A 19,376-nucleotide genomic window follows, 5' to 3' on the forward strand; every position below is an offset into this window, starting at 1 on the left:
CAAGCTTAATAATTTTACAAAGAAACAATAGCAAAATTCAGCAAAAATGTTATTCATAATGGTTTCCTCATCTCTAATCTCTAATCTCAGTTTACCACTAGTTATACTGCAAGAATTATTAATAGCTGATGTTTGTACATTCAAATTTAAAAAAGAATCAGGTGTACACTGAATGGCAGCTCACCTTCCAGGTTGGGTAAAGTGTTGTTGCAGATACCATCAGGGTTGAGACATGTTTTGTAGCAAGGTGTATGACAAGGACTGTAATGCCATGTGCATTCTCCTGGTTCATTGTAGTAGTCACAGTACACAGCTGACAGGGAAACATGAATGCAAGTATAAAAATGATCAAACAAATTAAAATTACAGTAATTTGCCAAAAGAAAGAAACACTCATGCTTGGCTGAAAATCTAGATCTGCACTAGAATTGAAGATCCTTACGGCAGATCTCAGGAGTTCTCCAGACAACACAAACACCGGCCTCATTGCAGGCTTGAGCATAAGCTGCCACAGCCGTACAGAAGCATTCGCAATCTCCACCAGTGTCGCATGAACATGAGTCCTTCACACAGTTCTCATAATATGGATTTGGATCCACCTGTAGGAACAAACCTTTACTTACTTAAGAAATATTTAGCTGGATTCTTATACCACATTACAGGAAATTTTGTATTAACCCAAAAGGCTCCATATATACCTTGCTATGGCAGTCTTTAAATGTAACTTCCTTTATGATGCTACACTGTATTTTTGCCCATGTTTCTCGATTGGGAGTTTGAGAGCATGGGTCAAAATCTGGTTCTGCATCAGGGCAAGTGCTTAACACTTTCCAGCTGTCAACAAACTCCATTATGTTTGTAGTTGGTAAGTTTCCTTGAGTGGTAAAATCATCTTTTCCATTTCCATTGAAATTTCCACACAAGCCACAAACATCATCCTATGAAAACACAACAGCATGCTCAGGTTGCATTACATTCCAATGACTGTTGGATTTGTAAATTGTGCAGAAGTGTCAGCTAAAAACCATTGCAGATTGTGATGTAAATTTACCATGTGCTGAGGTTGCAGAATGATCCGGACAGTGGTTTTGCGATCCCACAATACTGTCAGTCCAATGGCAGCATCAATGACAAGGTACATGCCAACGTTTCTCTCATTGTACTTAATATTCGGACCAGTTCCGATATCAGTGGCTGTTACAGTCCCATCAGAAAGCAGCAGCCAAGTCCTCTGTGTGGGAGAGAAGTGAGAAGAAAAACTAAAATTATGCTGTATGGCATATTATTGAGAAGTCATGGAAAAGTTGTAGCACAAAACTGTATAGCATACCTGACTGACATACACTTTATATACATCAAATTTTAAATAGTGGAAGACCAGGGGTGCCCAAACTCAGTCCTGGGGAGCCGGTGTCCTGCATAGTTTAGCTCCAACTTCCTTCAACACACCTGCCTGGACGTTTCTAGTATACCTACAAAGAGCTTGATTAGCTGGTTCAGGTGTGTCTAATTGGGGTTGGAACTAAATTCCCTCCAGCACTTGAGTTTGGGCACCTCTGGTGGAAGACCTTTCTTAACCTTTTACATTAAAAATGATCATAGTCTTATAGCATATTAATGTGACTGCTTTGGTGTTTTAGTTTTCTATTTACTCTAAATGTACCATTAAAGATAAAACCATTATGGCTAAAGACCCACACATTTGGCCTTACCCCCAAAAGGATCCCAACAGCCTTTGAGCAAGTAGTTCCTGTTGTTCCGCAAGGCATATTTTCGGTGATCACGTGAAAATTACCAGTTTTATTTCCACACTTGTTCTGCAAAACAAGAGAATGTGACCCTTTGCCTCCTGAAATATACGTTTAATTAAATTGAAACAGTGACTCAGTACTACTGTGTGCACTTACCTGAGCTGCTATATAACTGCAGTCTCCCCTGAAGCCGAATCTTTGCTGATCGAATGTTTTATAATGTCCACTGCCATATATTGTGCAAATTCCTGGACACTTCTTTTGTGAACATAACCAATTTCCCCGTCGACAAATGCTGTAAATATTAAAGTAGATGCAAATCTTGTTTTATTGCACAGTTTTGTACTACAGGCAATGAAACGTGAAGTAGTGCATTCAGAGTGCACAGAGTTTTAATTTTTATAAAACATTTAATGCAGGGTTATTATTTTAGAAATTAAACTAATTATTTCAGTCACTTAAAAAAGATCTTGTATTATTATTGCTGAATGATATCTCTCAATTTCCCCTAAATGCAAAGGTCCGTAAATTTTGGTTAGCTGCTTCAACTGCTACAAAGAAAATGTTGGTACAGACGTGAAAACCCCCTCATGATCTTTCTGTTAAGCATTGGTTGCATTCACTATTGGAAATACTGTACCTAGAATGGTAATCAGAATGGATCAACCATGCTAAACTGGATATTTTGTGGTGTGGAAAATCTATATATGGGACATCAAAACAATCTTAGACACTCAACCCTCACCTGATACTATGACAGTCAAATTTAATGTCATTTATTTACTTGCTTGGTCTAACAGTTATCCTGTGTTTCCTGATGTGCATATAATGGGACGAGGGATATATAATAGCTGTTAAAAGTACTTTTCTATTTAACTGTAAAAAAAAATTATATATTCATTTTGGAAATAAAAACTTAATTACAAAAAAGACTTAAAATAACAAAGGATATAACAAATAATGAAAAAATGTACATTTTATTTCAACTAGCTGCAATATTTGTAGTTTTCATATGGTCCGATTTTAAATAAATAAAATACCAAAAACAATTAATATGACAAGGACTAAAAAAATTCAAAATACTAAGGGCTCTATTTTAGCGATCTAGGCGCAAAGTCTGAAGCGCAGGGTGCAAAAGCATTAAGGGCGTGTCGGAATTCACTTTCACGCTATTTTAAGGACAGATAAATTGGGTCTGCGCCCTGGTGCATGGTCTAACAGCATTGTGCTTATTCTCTTAAGGGGTTATGACTGTGTTTTAAGCATAACGTGCATTAAACCAATCAGAGTCTCATCTCTCAATCCCTTTAAGATTCAGTTGCTCACACCATGCTGCACTTAATAATAATAATAATAATAATAATAATTTCTTACATTTATATAACGCTTTTCTAGACATGCTTTACACATTGAGGGGAATCTTTTCATCCACCACCAGTATGTAGCATCCACCTGGATGACGCGACGGCAGCCATATTGCACCAGACCACACACCACAAACCAGCTGATTGGTGGAGAGGAGACAGAGTGATGAAGCCAATTAGGAAATGGGGATGGTTAAGAGGCTATGATGGACAGAGGCCAGTGGGCAAATTTGGCCAGGATGCCGGGGATTGCAATTTACATGGCGGACTTGTAAGTGGAAAAACTGAATGCTTTCAGTTGGAACAGTGGAAACTCACTCCACTGAAGACATCCATTAGCCTTCATATTTAATTTTGTTTGTCAAGCGCAAAGATTTGTTTCAAAACTGTTTCTAAAGTCAGGTCTAATTTACAGCAAACGAAGTGTGGTCAAAAAAACTGTTCACCCAAAACACACGATTATATTGTGTATATCCAAACACACGTCTTATTCTTATGTCCCATATGGTGATGCATACGTCTCTGAAACCCGACAGGCGGACAAATATAAATTAGTTTTTATTAAAACAAATATAAATATGCATATATTCAATATACCTACTGAGAAAATAAAAATATTTTGTGATATTTTAATCATTAAATTTTTTTTCAAATGTAAAGATCTTTGTTTATCGCTGTACATCCTGTGTGTATTAAGCAGTGTGTAAGCATTAGAACCTACATAGGCGCATAACTAACGCGCTCTATGCTGGACTTAAGACCAGCCTTTAGTTGATCAATACGCGGTCCATTTCAGTTCCTCAAAATAGAAACGTGCCAACAATGCACCTAAACACACCTCCTTAATAGACCAGCACAGCCATGAGTCCACAAAGTGGCTCAAATGGATTTGCTATTTAAATAACGTAACCCAAAACGTGAAAATTACATTTGTGCTGGTCTGAAAATAGCAACAAATTGCACCCTACTCACCTTGTGTGTATGATAGGGCCCTAAAACTTTAACTTCAAAATAAATAGTATAAGTATTTTATAGGTATACTTATAAAAAATAAAACAATACGCACCATTTATTACAATCTTTAACAATCACTGATCCTGGTGCATAATACTGTCCATCATGTTTACATGGGCAGTTGTACGGTTGAACGCAGTGCCCTCTGCCATCATCCAGTAGACCAAAAGGACACTGGCAGCCAGACTGACAGTCTAGAGAGAACTAGAAAAAGGGAAGCAAATGCATCATGTACAAGCACAATGTTGTTACCCACACTAATAAGCCTATCAGACAATATGGACTCACACAGTCAACTTCTTGATGCGAACAAGTCTTTGCACATTCCAAGCCATATTCTTCTGGGCCTGCTGTACTGCAATTGAAGAACACCTTTGGAGAGGAGCATCCTGCAAAAGATATCAGATGTAAATTGTTAAACAAAAGTATACTAATATAACCTATGGAGAACATAAAAGTAATTTTTCATACCCAGAATTTGGGTTTTCCAGGATCGACAATGGAATTTTCCATTCATGCAAACACTGGACAGAGAAATAAGATCAAACTCTATACATTTCATAGCTTGTAAAGTTTGTATATCTAAAATGCTTGTACTGATCTTACCAGTGTTCGTCCCTAATAGTGAGAGACTTTCCAGGATGGATCTTCTGCCCGTTGTGGTAACATGGACATTTTTCCATAGGTACACAAAGATTATTCTCATCTTGGTACAGTCCATCTGGACATGCGCATCCGTCAACGGGAACGAAGTCAACATTGCAGCTCTGGCGCTCGGAGGCGAGAGAAACACAGGTACGCTGACAGCTCTGCAGCTCATAAGAGTAGCTCTGTGAGGCTGGGCAATCCTTTATATACTTGTCTGTGGGAAGAAATCCAAAATGAGCATTTTAGTAATTCAAAACTTTTGATCCTGAAATATGGCAATCTCACCCTTGAGCATTTTTTTAACATAAAATTAAAAGTAAACTGTAACCATATCATGATCGTTACCACAGAATCAAGCAGACCAACTTACTTGCATCTATTAGTAACAAACTAGTGTTGTCAACTAAATCAGGCCCAATCCCAATTCTACCCCGTAACACTTGGGACACCCCTACCCCTTCACGTAAATGTGCAAAACAAGGGGTAGGGGTGTCCCAATTCTCTTTAGCTTAGTTTAGCTTAGGCGTAGGGCTAAGGGGAAGTGCTAGATACCCCTTGAAACAGAGATTTTTCCAGACTACACTCAAAACCAAGGAGTACAAAAAATCTTCCCAGAATACACCAACAGCAGCATGACTGCATACGGAAGTCAGGAGATGCACAAATTAGTATTTTTTGTCATTATTACGACAAACAAGCACATGTTTTATTACATTCATAATGGCGTTTGTGTTTTAGCGTCATGCTTTTTAAAAGAAAAATGCTAAAATAAAAGCCACTAAATTTGGCTATCTATAATCCATAATAATAACTCCTGTATAGCAGTCCCACAACATTCTGTGACTCGATGACACTCGAATACCCTGTCTAGCAGCTGGGAATGAGCTTTTTACAGTGTCTGCTATTATGTTCATGTTGTTTTCAGTGTGTTTACATAGATGAATAGGGCCACTGTGTAAATGCGTATAGTTATATAGTCTAGTTACGATCTTATTGCCACATTAGATTGTTATGATAACATGATATTGTTGCCTTCAGTGATTTCCTGAAGAAAAATACCAAAAAATAACACAACTGGAATAACTACAGCAGTCACCATCGTCTGATCTCATATGAAGTAGGAGATCGCAATGACATACTGTATGATGACGTGTGCAGGTGTTGTAGTGCTGTTCCAATTCTTAGGCGTAAATTTTGAAGCCCTTTCCCTTCACACTCTGTTTTAAGAACCAAGAGGAAGGGGAAGGGCTAGGGGTACAAAAATAGAATTGGGATTGGGCCTAAATGTCACAATGCTTTTAAATAAACATTTCACATTTTTGTTAAACTTTTCTCTCTCACACCTCCATCTTTCAACCAAATCCACAGGTTTCAGCCATCTTACCGCACACAATTTCTCTCCAGCCTTCGAGGATTACACCTTTAGCCGCACAGGCCCGGGCATATGAGGAGAAAACCGTACACAGACAGTCCTCACTCTTCTCACAGGTACAGCTGGAGTACTTGCATCTCTGAAAGAACATTAATGTGTTGTCCCTGCTTATTGTGGAGTATTGTGGATATATTGTACAGTACATTCCCTATTAGTGGTATACGATTCATGACTTTACAATTGGACATTTGATATCAATTTGTGAATAATTTTTAATGTTCTTTTTACTAGAAACCATAATATCTAGTTATGTGAAGAAACAAATATGTGCTTTATTACAGACTGAATGGAGTAAATTGTGAACAAAAAACATTGTGTGAACAATCACCGTGATCTGTTAGTGATGTCTTGTTTATTGGACTGAGAAGATTTTTTCATTATCAGACAAACCTTATTTCAACCCAGGCTCATTCTGAAAACGTAGTCCCGCGAATATTTCTGGAGAATGTGAAATACGTCCTGGGAGGTAAGTATTTTTGCAGTTTTTGTTTTCGCAAATCCGTGAGAGGCTGCTGTGTGCGCTTTTTCGCAACTCAAATGCCTCTCGCGAGTGCCGTTCGTGCCTGTGCTGTTCTCGCGTGAACCCACCAGAGGCTGCTGTCGACCGACTGAATGACCGGCCTATAGACCACTGATCATCAACTGGCAGCCCACGGGCCGAATCCCGCTGAGCCGTTCAATCCAGCCCGCAACTAGATTCCAAAATTGTGAGGATCAAAAAGAAAATAGTGGTGCTCAGACAGACTATGCGGTGTTAAGCATTTGTTTCAAACAGGCTTAAAAAAAAAAAAACGAACGAACGCTTAACTTTTCCTCATGCCCTTACTTAACATTTGTTTTTTTATTTCTAAATTTCAACAACATGCTTGATACTAGTTTGAAACTTAACAAAATGTTAGGCCAAAAGTTTATTTTTATTTGATTTTCTTCTTGGTGGTCCGGCCCCCAAGGAGACTGTCTGGTAATACCCTTGCCCCCAGACAAATATAGTTGATTACCCCTGCTATAGAACAACCCACCCTCCTCCTTCCCTAAACCCAACCAATTTTACCGATTGACATCCGCCCGCCCGCAGACTTCCCTAAATCCAGTCGACGGTTTACAAAAGCGTCCAGAAAAAGAAAAGCCCTCGTCTGATTTTTACGACGTTTTCGGATTTTACCACATCCCTGTTGTTCACTCGTTCGTTTTATTTTTTGGATTCTGTTTTTTGTCTTTCCTGATTTCTGGAACCGCACTTCCCTGGACTTGAACCCGGTCGTCATCGTGGACAACTCCTCTCTGCGTCTCAAGTCCGCCGACGTACACGATGAGCTAACTGGACAAACTGTTTGTGGCAGGAAAGCCCTCCACATGGAGGTAAGCGGTCAGCTGGTAAGCGACAAAAGGAACGGCGTTATACCGCACCGAAGCGTTCACTTAAAAAAATTAAATGCAGCCATACCTACCTCCGGCTACATAATTAGTGGTCTCCAGAAATGTCCGCGGGACTATGTTTTCAGAATGAGCCTTTGTTGCTATATTTAATTGACAACAGAACATTTCAGTTGTCAGCAATTGAACGTAGCAAAACTATACTACAACAGGATATAAATACTTCGGGTTACTTTATGTGCTATGGTTTCAGATCAGAGTTTGTATTTATTTACTGACTTTGTAGTAGCTGTCTGGATTGACCGTGGCGTGACATTGGGCAAAGAGGCTCTCCTTGTCCTTCATCTTGGAACACCAGTGCTCAGCAAAGTGCTCTAAAATCATAAAACATGGTATTTTAGGCAAACATACAGCACAGAAAGAGTCATTTAAAGGTGAAGAAAGTCATCTCATGTTGAAGTAATGTATGACAGCCATTTCAGACCTTCTTGTGTGGTTCTGTTCATTAAGAGATTTCTTAATAAGACATTTTGGTAACAGTTAATTTAATTTAGAACCCTCACTCATAACTAGTGGCTTAATACCTGACTATTATTAAGGTATTGGCCGTTTATTTATTTCTACGTCCCTAATCCTACCAAATATCTAAACACAACTACTACTTTACTAACTGTTAAAAGGCTCCTATGATGATGCAAAATCAACTTTTGGAAGCTGTTTGGACAGAACTGTGTGTGGGTATAGTGTGTCCAAAGTCATACTGGAGTGATATAAACCTAACAAATGATGTAAACACAACAAATTTATTTGAAATCCCAGTGATTTTGAGGCCCACCGCAATGTGAAGTAGGAGTGTGGTTTTCCCTGCCCACCGAATTGATTGACTGGCTCTGTTTCACTCGTGTCTGTCTCTGTCACTGACTACTATTTATCTGACGTGACATAGAAGGAGAAACAGGCATGCATGTGGGAATGGTGGGTGGGGAGATCCTGCTCATTTGCATTTTAAGCCACAGGCAATAAAAAAAGTTACACAGTACTCTTACCTCAAAATTCACATATTCAACAGGGTGCAATAAATAATCTGATGGGTATACTGACACATTCTGAAGACACCAAAGACTTATCTTACATCTAAAAGCAGTAAAATTGTAGTCCTTTAAAAAGCAGCAAATTATGAGACTACTGAGGCAGCAGTCATAGTTAATAGTTAATTAATAATGACAACAGTGCCTTAAAATAAAGTGTTACGGAAATTTGTGAGGACTATGTGAAAGATATGTTTTGGTAAACTGATTTGTCCTGAGATCGCTATATTGACTTTGGAAGCGAAACATCGGTTACCGCTATCACTGCTGTAGGAACAGGGGTCATCCATCCTCTCAGAACGGTCAGGGCAGTTGGACTGGGCTTTCCAGGCGTTTGCGAAGGAAACCGCTGTACCCTCCACCACCCCCTGAGGGGTCTTCAGGTCATCAGCTAGAACTTTGTTGAAATTTCCACAAAGACCTGTGCAGAAGCACTCATTATAGGCCATCGCGATGGTTGTTTTTAAAGTTCAGGTGGATAACTTGTTTCTTACGAAAGAGTTCTCACCACAAGTCTTGCCCTGAAAGCTCTGATCCACGGTGATGTACACCTGCATGAGAGGAACCAGCTGTACCTGCACCTGCAGCCCAAAGACAGTCTGAAGTATGATGTGAAAAGATGACGGCCTGAACACTGTGAAGTCAGCTGGTTGGAAAAGAGACATACAGTTTGAAAAACACTTCATATATAGGTTTAAAGCACAAAAAAGAAACGCATAGCTTATCCTCTCTCTCACCTGTCATGTAAGGAAGTGAAACTTCTGCATTGTGTTGCACCGTCCCGTCAGCTTTAATAAACAGAGGCTGAAAAAACAAAAGATACACAGTCATGATTTATGAGAAAAGCCAAATATACATCTACTGTATGATCTGTGTTATCATTAATCAAACTAAAAGATTGTAAATTGTCTCGGTAAGTTGTGCGGTAAGATGGCTGAAACCTGTTGATTTGGTTGACAAATGGAGGTGTGAGGAAGAAAAGTTTAACAAAAATGTGAAATGTTTTAAGCACTGTGACTCTTTTCACTCATTCATTCATTTTCCTTTGACTTGGTCGCTTATTTATCAGGGATCGCCACAGCGGAATGAACCACCAACTATTCCAGCATATGTTTTATGCATCAGATGCCCTTCCAGCCGCAACCGAGTACTGGGAAACATCTGTACACACTCATACTCTCTCTCTCTCTCCCTCACACACACACACACACACACACACACACACACACACACACACACACACACACACACACACACAAGGCCAATTTAGTTCATTCAATTCACTAACATCGCATGTCTTTTGACTGTGGGGGAAACCGGAGCACCCGGAGGAAACCCACGCCAACACGAGGAGAACATGCAAACTCTACACTGACCCAGCCAAGGCCCAAACCAGTGACCTTCTTGCTGTGAGGCGACAGTGCTAACCACTGAGCCACCGTGCCATCTTAACGCATGTTATATATTGTATATTTACTATAGGTTTTGCCATGAATATAGCCAATGCTGCTAATATGGCATTAAAATATTAAATAAATCAACCTGTGATGTAGTTGTGGAAGTGGTATACATACATTTTTCTTGTCGTTGTCAAAAAGCACCACGATAGATTTCAAACAAGTGTCAGTCTCATGAGTAAAACAAGGAACGATCTGGCCCAGTATGATGAACTTTGACTCCTCACAGTCCTATAAATCAATAAAACAATGCAGAATTAGAGATTTTACAGATTCCTAAAATGTTTATATATAAAAACAAACATCCAAATGGGGTGTGCAAAATGACGATATATATGTAGGGACAAAATCAAAAGTATTTTGTTTTATACGCTCTGTTTTTTTATTCTGTGGTGTCAGAAAATACATTGTTTACAAAAAAAAATCATAATTTATATGAGCGCAGTATTACACGAGGATATACAGGGATGCAGACAGAAACATGAATAACAGCATCATGAGAAATTTGCAATCTTGAAAGTACAATGTTTACATCTTACATTTTTTATTAGTGACATAAAAAAAGGGTTTTACGTTTAATTAAAATTAGTTTTTTTATTTAACATTTTTATTTAAACATTTGCCCTGAAGTTCTGAATAAAGTCAGAAATATGATCACATGAATGTGTACATTTTAATTCATTCATTCAGTCATTCATTTTTCTTCGGCTTAGTCCCTGATTTATCAGGGGTTACCACAGTGGAATGAACCGCCAACTAATCCAGCCAATTAAGTTTATTCAATTCACCTATAGCACGTCTTTAGACTGTGGGAGAAACCGGAGCACCCAGAGGAAAGCCACGGCAACACGGGGAGAACATGCGAACTCCACACAGAAATGCCAACTGGCCAAGCTGGGACTCAAACCAGTGACCTTCTTGCTGTGAGGCGACAGTTCTAACCACTGAGCTACAGTGCCGCCTAATTTCCAAGTAAATACTTTGGAATGTAAAAAGACACAGTCCTTTAAAGATCATAATATACTGTATATCATGATCAGTAATTAAGATGACATACCGTAATGTGAGATTTTTGTCATATCGCCCAGCCCTATGTAACGGAGGCCAGCTAGTAAGTGCTGTGCAGGTAAACCTCACTCCTCTGATCTCTAACGGTGCTCTAGCGACAAACACTAGAGGCCATGGTCTTTAGCCTCCTTAGTAGAACACCCGACTCCCATGCGGAAGGTAGCCGGTTCGATACCAGCTCGGAGCGGGTTGGGTGGCGTAGGACCGGCGGGGTTACACCTACATCCAGACTAGTTTAAAACATGCTTATTTCTTTAAAAAAAATGTTTAAACTTAGTGCACCACTTGGGGGCTTCCACACAGGTTATGCATCTTGTTGATATACACTGTGAACATCAGCTACGCTAATTATTTTCTTTATTCTCCATTTCCACCTGGGGATACTCTTCCCGAGGCCCTCAGACTATGCAGAGCCACTGATTCGATCCAAGACCAACGACGAGATGATCCCAAGGTTTTTATATCCTGGACCTGGCTGAATCCTGAGCAGCTACTGTGATGGTCATGGAGGAGTGGAGAACATGAGACTGATTCCTGTGACGCTCCAGAGACAGACGAGTCTTCGCTGAGGCCAGCCTCCGCCACTGAGACTGCAGCTCTGCACAAGACGTTTGGCCAGCGGAGAAATTAAAATGGTCGTGCCCAACTGAGCCTGGTTTCTCTCAAGGTTTTTTTTCTTCACTTCCGCCTTTAGTGAAGTTTTTTTTCCCTCTCCGCTGTCGCCACTGGCTTGCATGTTTCGGGATCTGTAGAGCTGTGCATCGTTGGATTTGCTCTTCAGTATTTGGACTCTCAGTAGTGATTATTAAACCACACTGAACTGAGCTAAACTGAACTGAACTTAAACACTACAAACTGAACTACACTGTTCCTATTTACTGTGACCTTTTATGTGAAGCTGCTTTGACACAATCTACATTGTATAAGCGCTATACAAATAAAGGTGAATTGAATTGAAAAGTTTTCACCTTTAATATTATAGGACAGTGAAGGACAGACAGGAAAGCATTGGGAGCAGAGAGAGGGGAAGGATCGGCATAGGACCTCGAGCCGGGAATCGAACTCAGGTCGCCGTGAACACCTTGTTGCTATATGATGGCGCACTTAACCACTAGGCTATTGGTGCAGACAAAAACATGCTTACTTTTGAGAGCAAATAATTACAGTCTCCATGGAAAGTGAATTCTTTCCCATCAAATGTGGTGAAGTGAGATCCTTCCTCTACTGCACACAGACCGGGCCCGGGAATACTCATACACACCCAGCTTCCCTCCTGACAGTAACTGAAGCAAACAATACAATTGCAGACAGAATGCACTGGGATTCAAAAAGCAGTAGTGTTTAATGTGTATCTGTCAGAGGAGTGTGTTTGATTACCATTCTTCCTCGCTTTTGCGCAGGACCTCTCCTGAGCTGTACACACGGTCATGTTTGCACTGACACTTTTCTGCTGGGATGCAGCCCGTGTCCGAGATGTCATCAAACACAGTTCCTATAACAAAGATATGTTGCATTAATAATATTGCATCAACTATATGCAGTTCTTCATTATTTAATTCTTATTTTTATCAATTTTGACAACAGTTAAACAGTGCCTATAGAAAATCATCATACCCCTTTGAAATAATTACTTTATTTGTCTGAACTCAAACCACTTTTCCAGCATTTGAAAGGTATGGTAGCCCCTTCCCCTAACCTGTGCCTTTCTATAACTTGATCCTGAAAAGGCTGGGTGTAATGTGAGTAAAACTAAAGGCTTTCATGGGGTATGATGATTTTCTATTGGCACTGTATATTAATTGTTTAATATATGCTGAGCTTAATATTTAAAAAAAAAACTGAACTCGCTGAGGATTCTTCACTTAATATTATATGGTCAAAAGAGCAGCTTTTACTGGAGTAACAACTACAAAATTATTTATGTCTCTACTGTCATATCTGACCCTGGACATCAAAACTAGTCTTATCTAGTTGCAACTAGTCTAGTTGCACAGGTATATTTATTTATGGAAATAGTCAAAAATACATTGTCTCGGACATTTATTTATTTTTTTTGCATACCAAAAATAATTACAGTATTAAGTAAAGATCATGTTCCATGAAAGATTTGGTAAATTTCCTACTGTAAATATATATCAGAATTTTTCAACTTTATGCAGATGAAGAGCGACAGCCAATAGGAGCACCTGTAGACCCCACGTGATCCTCTTTCACGTGATTCTCCGTGCTGTTGATCTACACAAACCTGCATTTTCTGCAGGTTGCCACCCAGAGCGACAGGGAGCTACAAAGCCGCTGCTAGTGTGAATGAGACATTAGACTGTTACAGTTTTTTGTGTTGTCAGTATGCTCGTGTTTATATAGTTCCTATTGTACAACGTTGTGTGCAATGTTTATATGTTTATAACCACCTCCGAGGATTGTGGGGGTCGCAAGTCACTGGAATTGATATTTTGGGGGGCACGGGGTAATAAAGTTTGGGAAGCCCTAATCTAGGGTCAGGTATTTGATTAATGCAACACATTAAAGTATTGCTAAAAATCTTACTGGCTCCAAACATTTAAATGTTCGTGTCTAGTCTTAGATCCTATGTATATTTCTTATATAGTTAGTAGTATTGACCTGGTGGGCAGAAGCAGCCATCGATGTTGTGTTCCTCACACAGTGCGTTTGTGTCTTTGTGTGAGCACGTGTCCATACAGGGGGAGCCGCTCTCAGAATGTACCATATTGTAGGGGCACTGCACAGCTGCATGGGAAGAAACAAATCGTAATTAGAAATTTCTGAAAATGTGAAAAAAATCTGATCATTTTTGCCAGAACTCTGATGGTATTTACTGCAGAACTTTGCTGTTCTCCATGTGGGAGGATTTCCTCCAGCGTGTGAACACTGTCGTGAATATTCAGTTAGGGTTGCACAGAGCGCAGTGGTGTCTTCGTCTTCAGGTTGACGGTTGCAGAGATCATTTGTGCAGGCCTTAATATAGGCCTCAGGGTCCAAAACCCAGATACAAGAAGACCACTTTTCATCCTCCAAAAGGTCTGCGCAGTCTGCCCGCTGTAGTGAAAGAGTCATTGTACATCTTCACGGTCATAACACAACAGTATAGTGTGGAATTGAGTACTTTTTTCTATAACCTACATATTTTTCACACTGGTCCACCACATTTTGCTCATCCATGTTTTCAAATGGATCCTCGCATTGATGAGTTGGGTTGGGAACTCTGTGCATATTCCCAAACTCAGTGTATCCAACCTTTCGTCCTGTATGAAATTAAATATAGACACTTGATCTTCTCTAATCAGATTGGGAATGCATTAGGAATATTTATGCTGCTTGAATTGATACTTTTGTAATTGTGCCTTAATGTAAATTAACACAGTTATAAAAAGCTACTTACCTGATTGAATAAACTCATTATAAACGGGAATGCCATTGAAATCACCACACAATCCACAAGTGCGATTGGAATACTTTGAGTCCAGTTCCACCTGTCACAACATCACACAGTAGTTTGTGGTTAAATGATTAGGCTTGACTATCAAAGTGAGTAACAAAAATATGAAGTTTGTGTTCAAGTCTTGTGTGATAAATGCTATTGGAATTAATACCATGATATGAACATATAGGTGGTACCAATGAATGCCACTTACAGACTGAAGTATTATCTTTATGCAGACATTTCAGGGTGTCACTCAAAATTGCCTTATATAGAACTTGACTAAACATGTTTCAGCGTCTTGCACAATATGCTAAATCATTCACTACTCTATTAAAAGGCCTCTTAATGTTACTGGTTTCCTGTGGTGTAAACTAGTTTTACATCAGTTAAACACGGTCATGTTTTGCAATAAATTCTTTTACTCAATACCTTTACTCAAATATCAAGAACTGTGTTTTTAAAATTGTCTGGTAACCCTTAAAGTTCCAAAAAAGTTACAAAGTAAGCGAAAAGTAGTTTTAAAAGTGTGAAAATGATGGACACTTTCCATAGCCATGCCGTAGCGATAGTTTCTGTGAATGCTAGTGAAGCTAAACGACGCCGTAGGTCACATGACAAAAGTCATTTAACCCTTGTGCACTGTTCAGATTTACTACCCTTTTGTCATGTTTGGAATGAAAACATCCACTGAATTAAACTGCTGTAAAAATGCATCAGATATTTTTTTTTTCTAATTTCTTTGCATAATCTGTTAATAGCAAAATCTGTTAATCAACCTTAGTCCTAATCAAAACTACTAAATGTTTTTAAAAAATACAGGATTTGAACTCTTCAATTGCCAAGTTCACAAATTGTCACTAATTTAGTGAAAGAAAACACATAAAATTACATATTATTAATATAAAAAGTAGTTGTGGACTGGATTTATTTTCCCTTTTATCATAGTCTGGAACATGTGAATGCATTAGTAACAACATTGGCTTGAATGCATTGTTAGATTTTCATTTTCCTCCCTAATTTACTGTTTATTCATTATAACCACATTTGATGGTGCATAAATATACAGTCTTTGTTTTTGTTTACTCCATGTAGTTCTGAGAGCTGAGAAGCATATATTGATTTTCTCAGACACATTCAGGTAAGTGTGTAAAGGTCACTCTCACACTCTCACACACTCACACTTTATTTGCTGTTATACTCCATATAAAATCCAGAAACTAAGCTTTTTTTTTGGCATGACTAATGGTGCCAACTGGAGATCAACAGTAAAAAATGACAAATTTCACCTCTTGCCAACAAGGAAAACCACCAACATCACAAATGCATGATTATATGGTGTCATGGCTTTGTAATCAAAAAACGTGTTTATAATGGAAGTCAATGGGGCAAAATACATCAATACATCAAAGGCAATGTTGTTTCACATGTCCAAGAGTGTTATAAAAGGTTAATTAATCTTGTCCACAAATACTTTTTATATTGAAAACACATTTTGTGTGTGTTTTTTTCCACCAAATCAGTGACATAATTTATGAATTTGACAATTAAAGAGTTAAAATCCTGTAAATAAAAAAAAAAACAAAAAACATTTTGTGCAGGACTGAACAGGACTGAGGTTGATTAACAGATTTATGAAAAAAAAACATATATATATATATATATATGTTTTTTTATATATATATTTGTTTGATGCATTTTTACAGCAGTTTAATTCAGTGGGTGTTTTCATCCTGAACATAACAAAAGAGCAGTGAATTTGCCCATAGTGTATTGTTGAGTTTTGTTTTTTTATTTTTTTTATTCAATGAATTCTCAAAATATGAGTCAAATAAGATGAGTCACCAAAAATTATTCTGCTAGCTGAAGCAGAAAAAGTTATGGCCAAACTAAGACTTAAAATCATTCCAGAGTGGATGAAAACATCCCCAACAGTACATATGGGTTGGATACTATACACAATCAGACTTTTTAAAAGTAGTTTTTAACTGTTGTCAATGTTCAGGTTCTTTTTGGTTATTTTGTTAAGTATCAAGTAGTAGCCTAGTTCACAAATATGCGCAGGTTCCTCTAATTGAAAACCTTATCTGTATGGGCTTTTAAAATGTGCTTCATTAATAAACTTATAAATAAACATAATACAGAAGGGAAATTAAGTATTGAACACGTCATGCTTTTTCCTGGCAATAATATGGGAGCTGTTGACATGGAATTATGAGTTATGTGTAATAACAATAAAATGACACAAGGAGAAAGTGCTGAACTACTGAAATATATTTTGCTTAGGTGTGAGTTTTTCACAGACTTTAACAGAGTGTAAAAATCTTGATGGTACTGTGGGTCTCGTCTATCAAATCTGAGCTTTAATTTGTAATTTCTATTGGATTCAAGCCAGTGATTGGCCATTGAACAGCTTGATTTTCTTTCACTGGAAGTATTTGAGAGTTTCTTTAGCTGTGTTTTGGATCATTGTCTTGCTGAAATGTCCACCCTGGTGGATGTTTGATTGATGCATCTAATATTCATTTACAAAGATGAAGGGCAGAGGGTTGCTGAAAAACTACTGAGAGATTTCAGCTGCTGTCTGGGCTTTCATTGCCTTTCTACACCTCCCTGTCTTCATGTGTTCAATACTTTTTTCCTGCGTCATTTCATTTCGCATAACTTCATTTCTCAACTAATTAGATTTGTTATTCTTTGCAACAGCACCTTAAGAAATATGTTTTCTGAGAAAAATGGTGACGTGTTCAAGACTTATTTAAGAATTATTTAAGTATAATGTTCAGGTTGATTCTAATCTTATATTAGCCCCCTCTAAACTCACCATGACTGCATCATCTTTGTTCCACACGACAGTGATGCCCATTTTGGAATAGAGTCTGGTGTAAATTGTGTTTTCTTCCACAAGGATTCCTGACACATGGACGGGCAGCGTCACTCTGAATAAAGGAAAAGATTTTAAAGCATTGAACAATCTATTTTACACGCAGCCATTTTGGTTCCCCACAATCTTACTTTGCTTCATTGACGCTGACTTGGTTCTCGGTCAACTCAATGGCGATGTCGTTGATGGTTATGGAGACCCTGCTGATCTTAGGGCCACTGCTGTGTTCAGTCCTCTTCACGTAAATCGAAAACTGTCGAATGAGGCTTTGGCAGTCAGACACCAGGTTATACTCGCACATCCCTGGGAACTGATAGACGTCCCCATCGAAGGTCTTGAAGTGGAAGTTTCCCCACATGCTGCAGATGCTGTTGACATGATTACTCGGAGAGACTGCAAAAAATGTTGAAATAAATTAGAGCATGTTTGTCTTCCACAACCCATTATGTTTAAATTAAAGTGTGTTTGGAGCATATTATGTACTAATAACAACAGCAAAAGTTGTAATAATCAACTAAAAGTACCTCTTTGGGTCAAACTTTATTTTAATAGTCCGTTTGTTGAATTTAAGTTACATTGCATCCACATGCCCACTAATTCTCATTAGATTATAGGTAGACTGGTAGGTTAGGGTTAGTGTAAGTTGACATGTACTTGCAAAGTTTCTTATAGACAGTTAAATATCTGTTAAAGGAGCCAATCAGCAGATATTAAGCAGACAGTCTACTTAAACAAATATGGCTAACACTTTATTTTGATGGTCCATTTGAGTATATTTCAGATTTTTACATGGGTCATTTCTGCAAAGATGATCAAGCTGGCCTTCAAGTCATCATGAGTAAAGGAACATTTTTCGCAATCGACAACCTTTAGAAACTTCTAAAGCAAGTCATCAATGGAGCTGATAGCATCAAGTGATGAAACTACGACTTACTATGTTCAACAGGTCGGTTCCTGTTTTTTTCTGCTGTTTTTAATTTCAACATACAGAAAATTCACTTCATATTATTTCTTTGATAACTGATGTTATGGCACCAACAAAGCGATGATCGAGGTTATGGTCCTCAAGAAATATATTTTGAAAATAAAGCTGTCAAAGAGGGTTTTGGAAGGAACAGTTGGTCACACTTTATTTCGATGGTCAGTTTGTTGAATTATAAAGTTACATTGCAACTAATTCTCATTAGATTATAAGTAGACTGTTAGGTTGGGGTTGAGGTTGTGTACTTTCAAAGTTTGTTATAGTCAGTTGAAGGAGCAGTATCAGCAGATATTAAGCAGACAGTCTACTAAGCGTTACTGAACGGTTTTATTTCCTTTCAGTGAACTTTAAAGGGATAGCTCACACAAAAATGAATATTCTGTCTTCAATTACTAATTGCTTTACTTATTCCAAATATTTTTGAATTACTTTATTCTGTTGAAGGAACGTATTTTGAAGTTGAACACCTGTAACCATCGACTTCCATAGTATTTGTTTTTCCTATACATTTCATCTTTCTTTAAAATATCTTTGTGTTCAACAAAATAAAGAAACTCCTGCAGGTTTGAAACCATTAAGGGTGAGCAAAAAGTGAGTAAATCTCTTTAATAATGTACTGTACAATTTTTTTTCCATTTTATTTTATGCTCTTTCTGTTTTATGGAAGTTAAAATATGGAAACAAAGATGCCTGCAACACTTTATTTTGATGGTCCATTTGAATATTAGTAGACTGTCTGCTTAATATCTGCTGATACTGCTGCTAAACAGACATTTAACTGACTATAAGAAACTCAGCATGTACATCTCAACTTACACTAACCCTAATCTACCAGTCTACTTATAATCTAATGAGAATTAGTTGACATGTAGATG

At 38.2% G+C, this 19,376-nt stretch overlaps 1 protein-coding gene across 1 annotated transcript in view; it reads right to left on the minus strand.

Moving 5' to 3' along the window:
- Window positions 1–19,376, minus strand: part of LOC130219324 (mucin-2-like) — a 33,461-nt gene that overhangs the window by 13,194 nt on the left and 891 nt on the right. The window contains exons 2-25 of the mRNA XM_056451700.1: window positions 17,651–17,912; window positions 17,460–17,574; window positions 14,597–14,687; window positions 14,338–14,459; window positions 14,034–14,253; window positions 13,819–13,944; window positions 12,574–12,688; window positions 12,341–12,479; window positions 10,246–10,359; window positions 9,409–9,475; window positions 9,180–9,317; window positions 8,928–9,092; window positions 7,863–7,957; window positions 6,162–6,288; window positions 4,736–4,991; window positions 4,601–4,653; window positions 4,418–4,518; window positions 4,182–4,333; window positions 1,908–2,046; window positions 1,713–1,817; window positions 1,052–1,231; window positions 699–938; window positions 443–599; window positions 185–313 (exon numbers count right to left, since the gene is read on the minus strand). Of these exons, the coding sequence (XP_056307675.1) occupies window positions 185–313; window positions 443–599; window positions 699–938; window positions 1,052–1,231; window positions 1,713–1,817; window positions 1,908–2,046; window positions 4,182–4,333; window positions 4,418–4,518; window positions 4,601–4,653; window positions 4,736–4,991; window positions 6,162–6,288; window positions 7,863–7,957; window positions 8,928–9,092; window positions 9,180–9,317; window positions 9,409–9,475; window positions 10,246–10,359; window positions 12,341–12,479; window positions 12,574–12,688; window positions 13,819–13,944; window positions 14,034–14,253; window positions 14,338–14,459; window positions 14,597–14,687; window positions 17,460–17,574; window positions 17,651–17,912 (3,408 nt within the window). The remainder of the gene's footprint in view (window positions 1–184; window positions 314–442; window positions 600–698; window positions 939–1,051; window positions 1,232–1,712; window positions 1,818–1,907; window positions 2,047–4,181; window positions 4,334–4,417; window positions 4,519–4,600; window positions 4,654–4,735; window positions 4,992–6,161; window positions 6,289–7,862; window positions 7,958–8,927; window positions 9,093–9,179; window positions 9,318–9,408; window positions 9,476–10,245; window positions 10,360–12,340; window positions 12,480–12,573; window positions 12,689–13,818; window positions 13,945–14,033; window positions 14,254–14,337; window positions 14,460–14,596; window positions 14,688–17,459; window positions 17,575–17,650; window positions 17,913–19,376) is intronic.

Source organism: Danio aesculapii, chromosome 25 (genome assembly GCF_903798145.1).
Source record: "Danio aesculapii chromosome 25, fDanAes4.1, whole genome shotgun sequence".
NCBI lineage: Eukaryota > Metazoa > Chordata > Actinopteri > Cypriniformes > Danionidae > Danio > Danio aesculapii.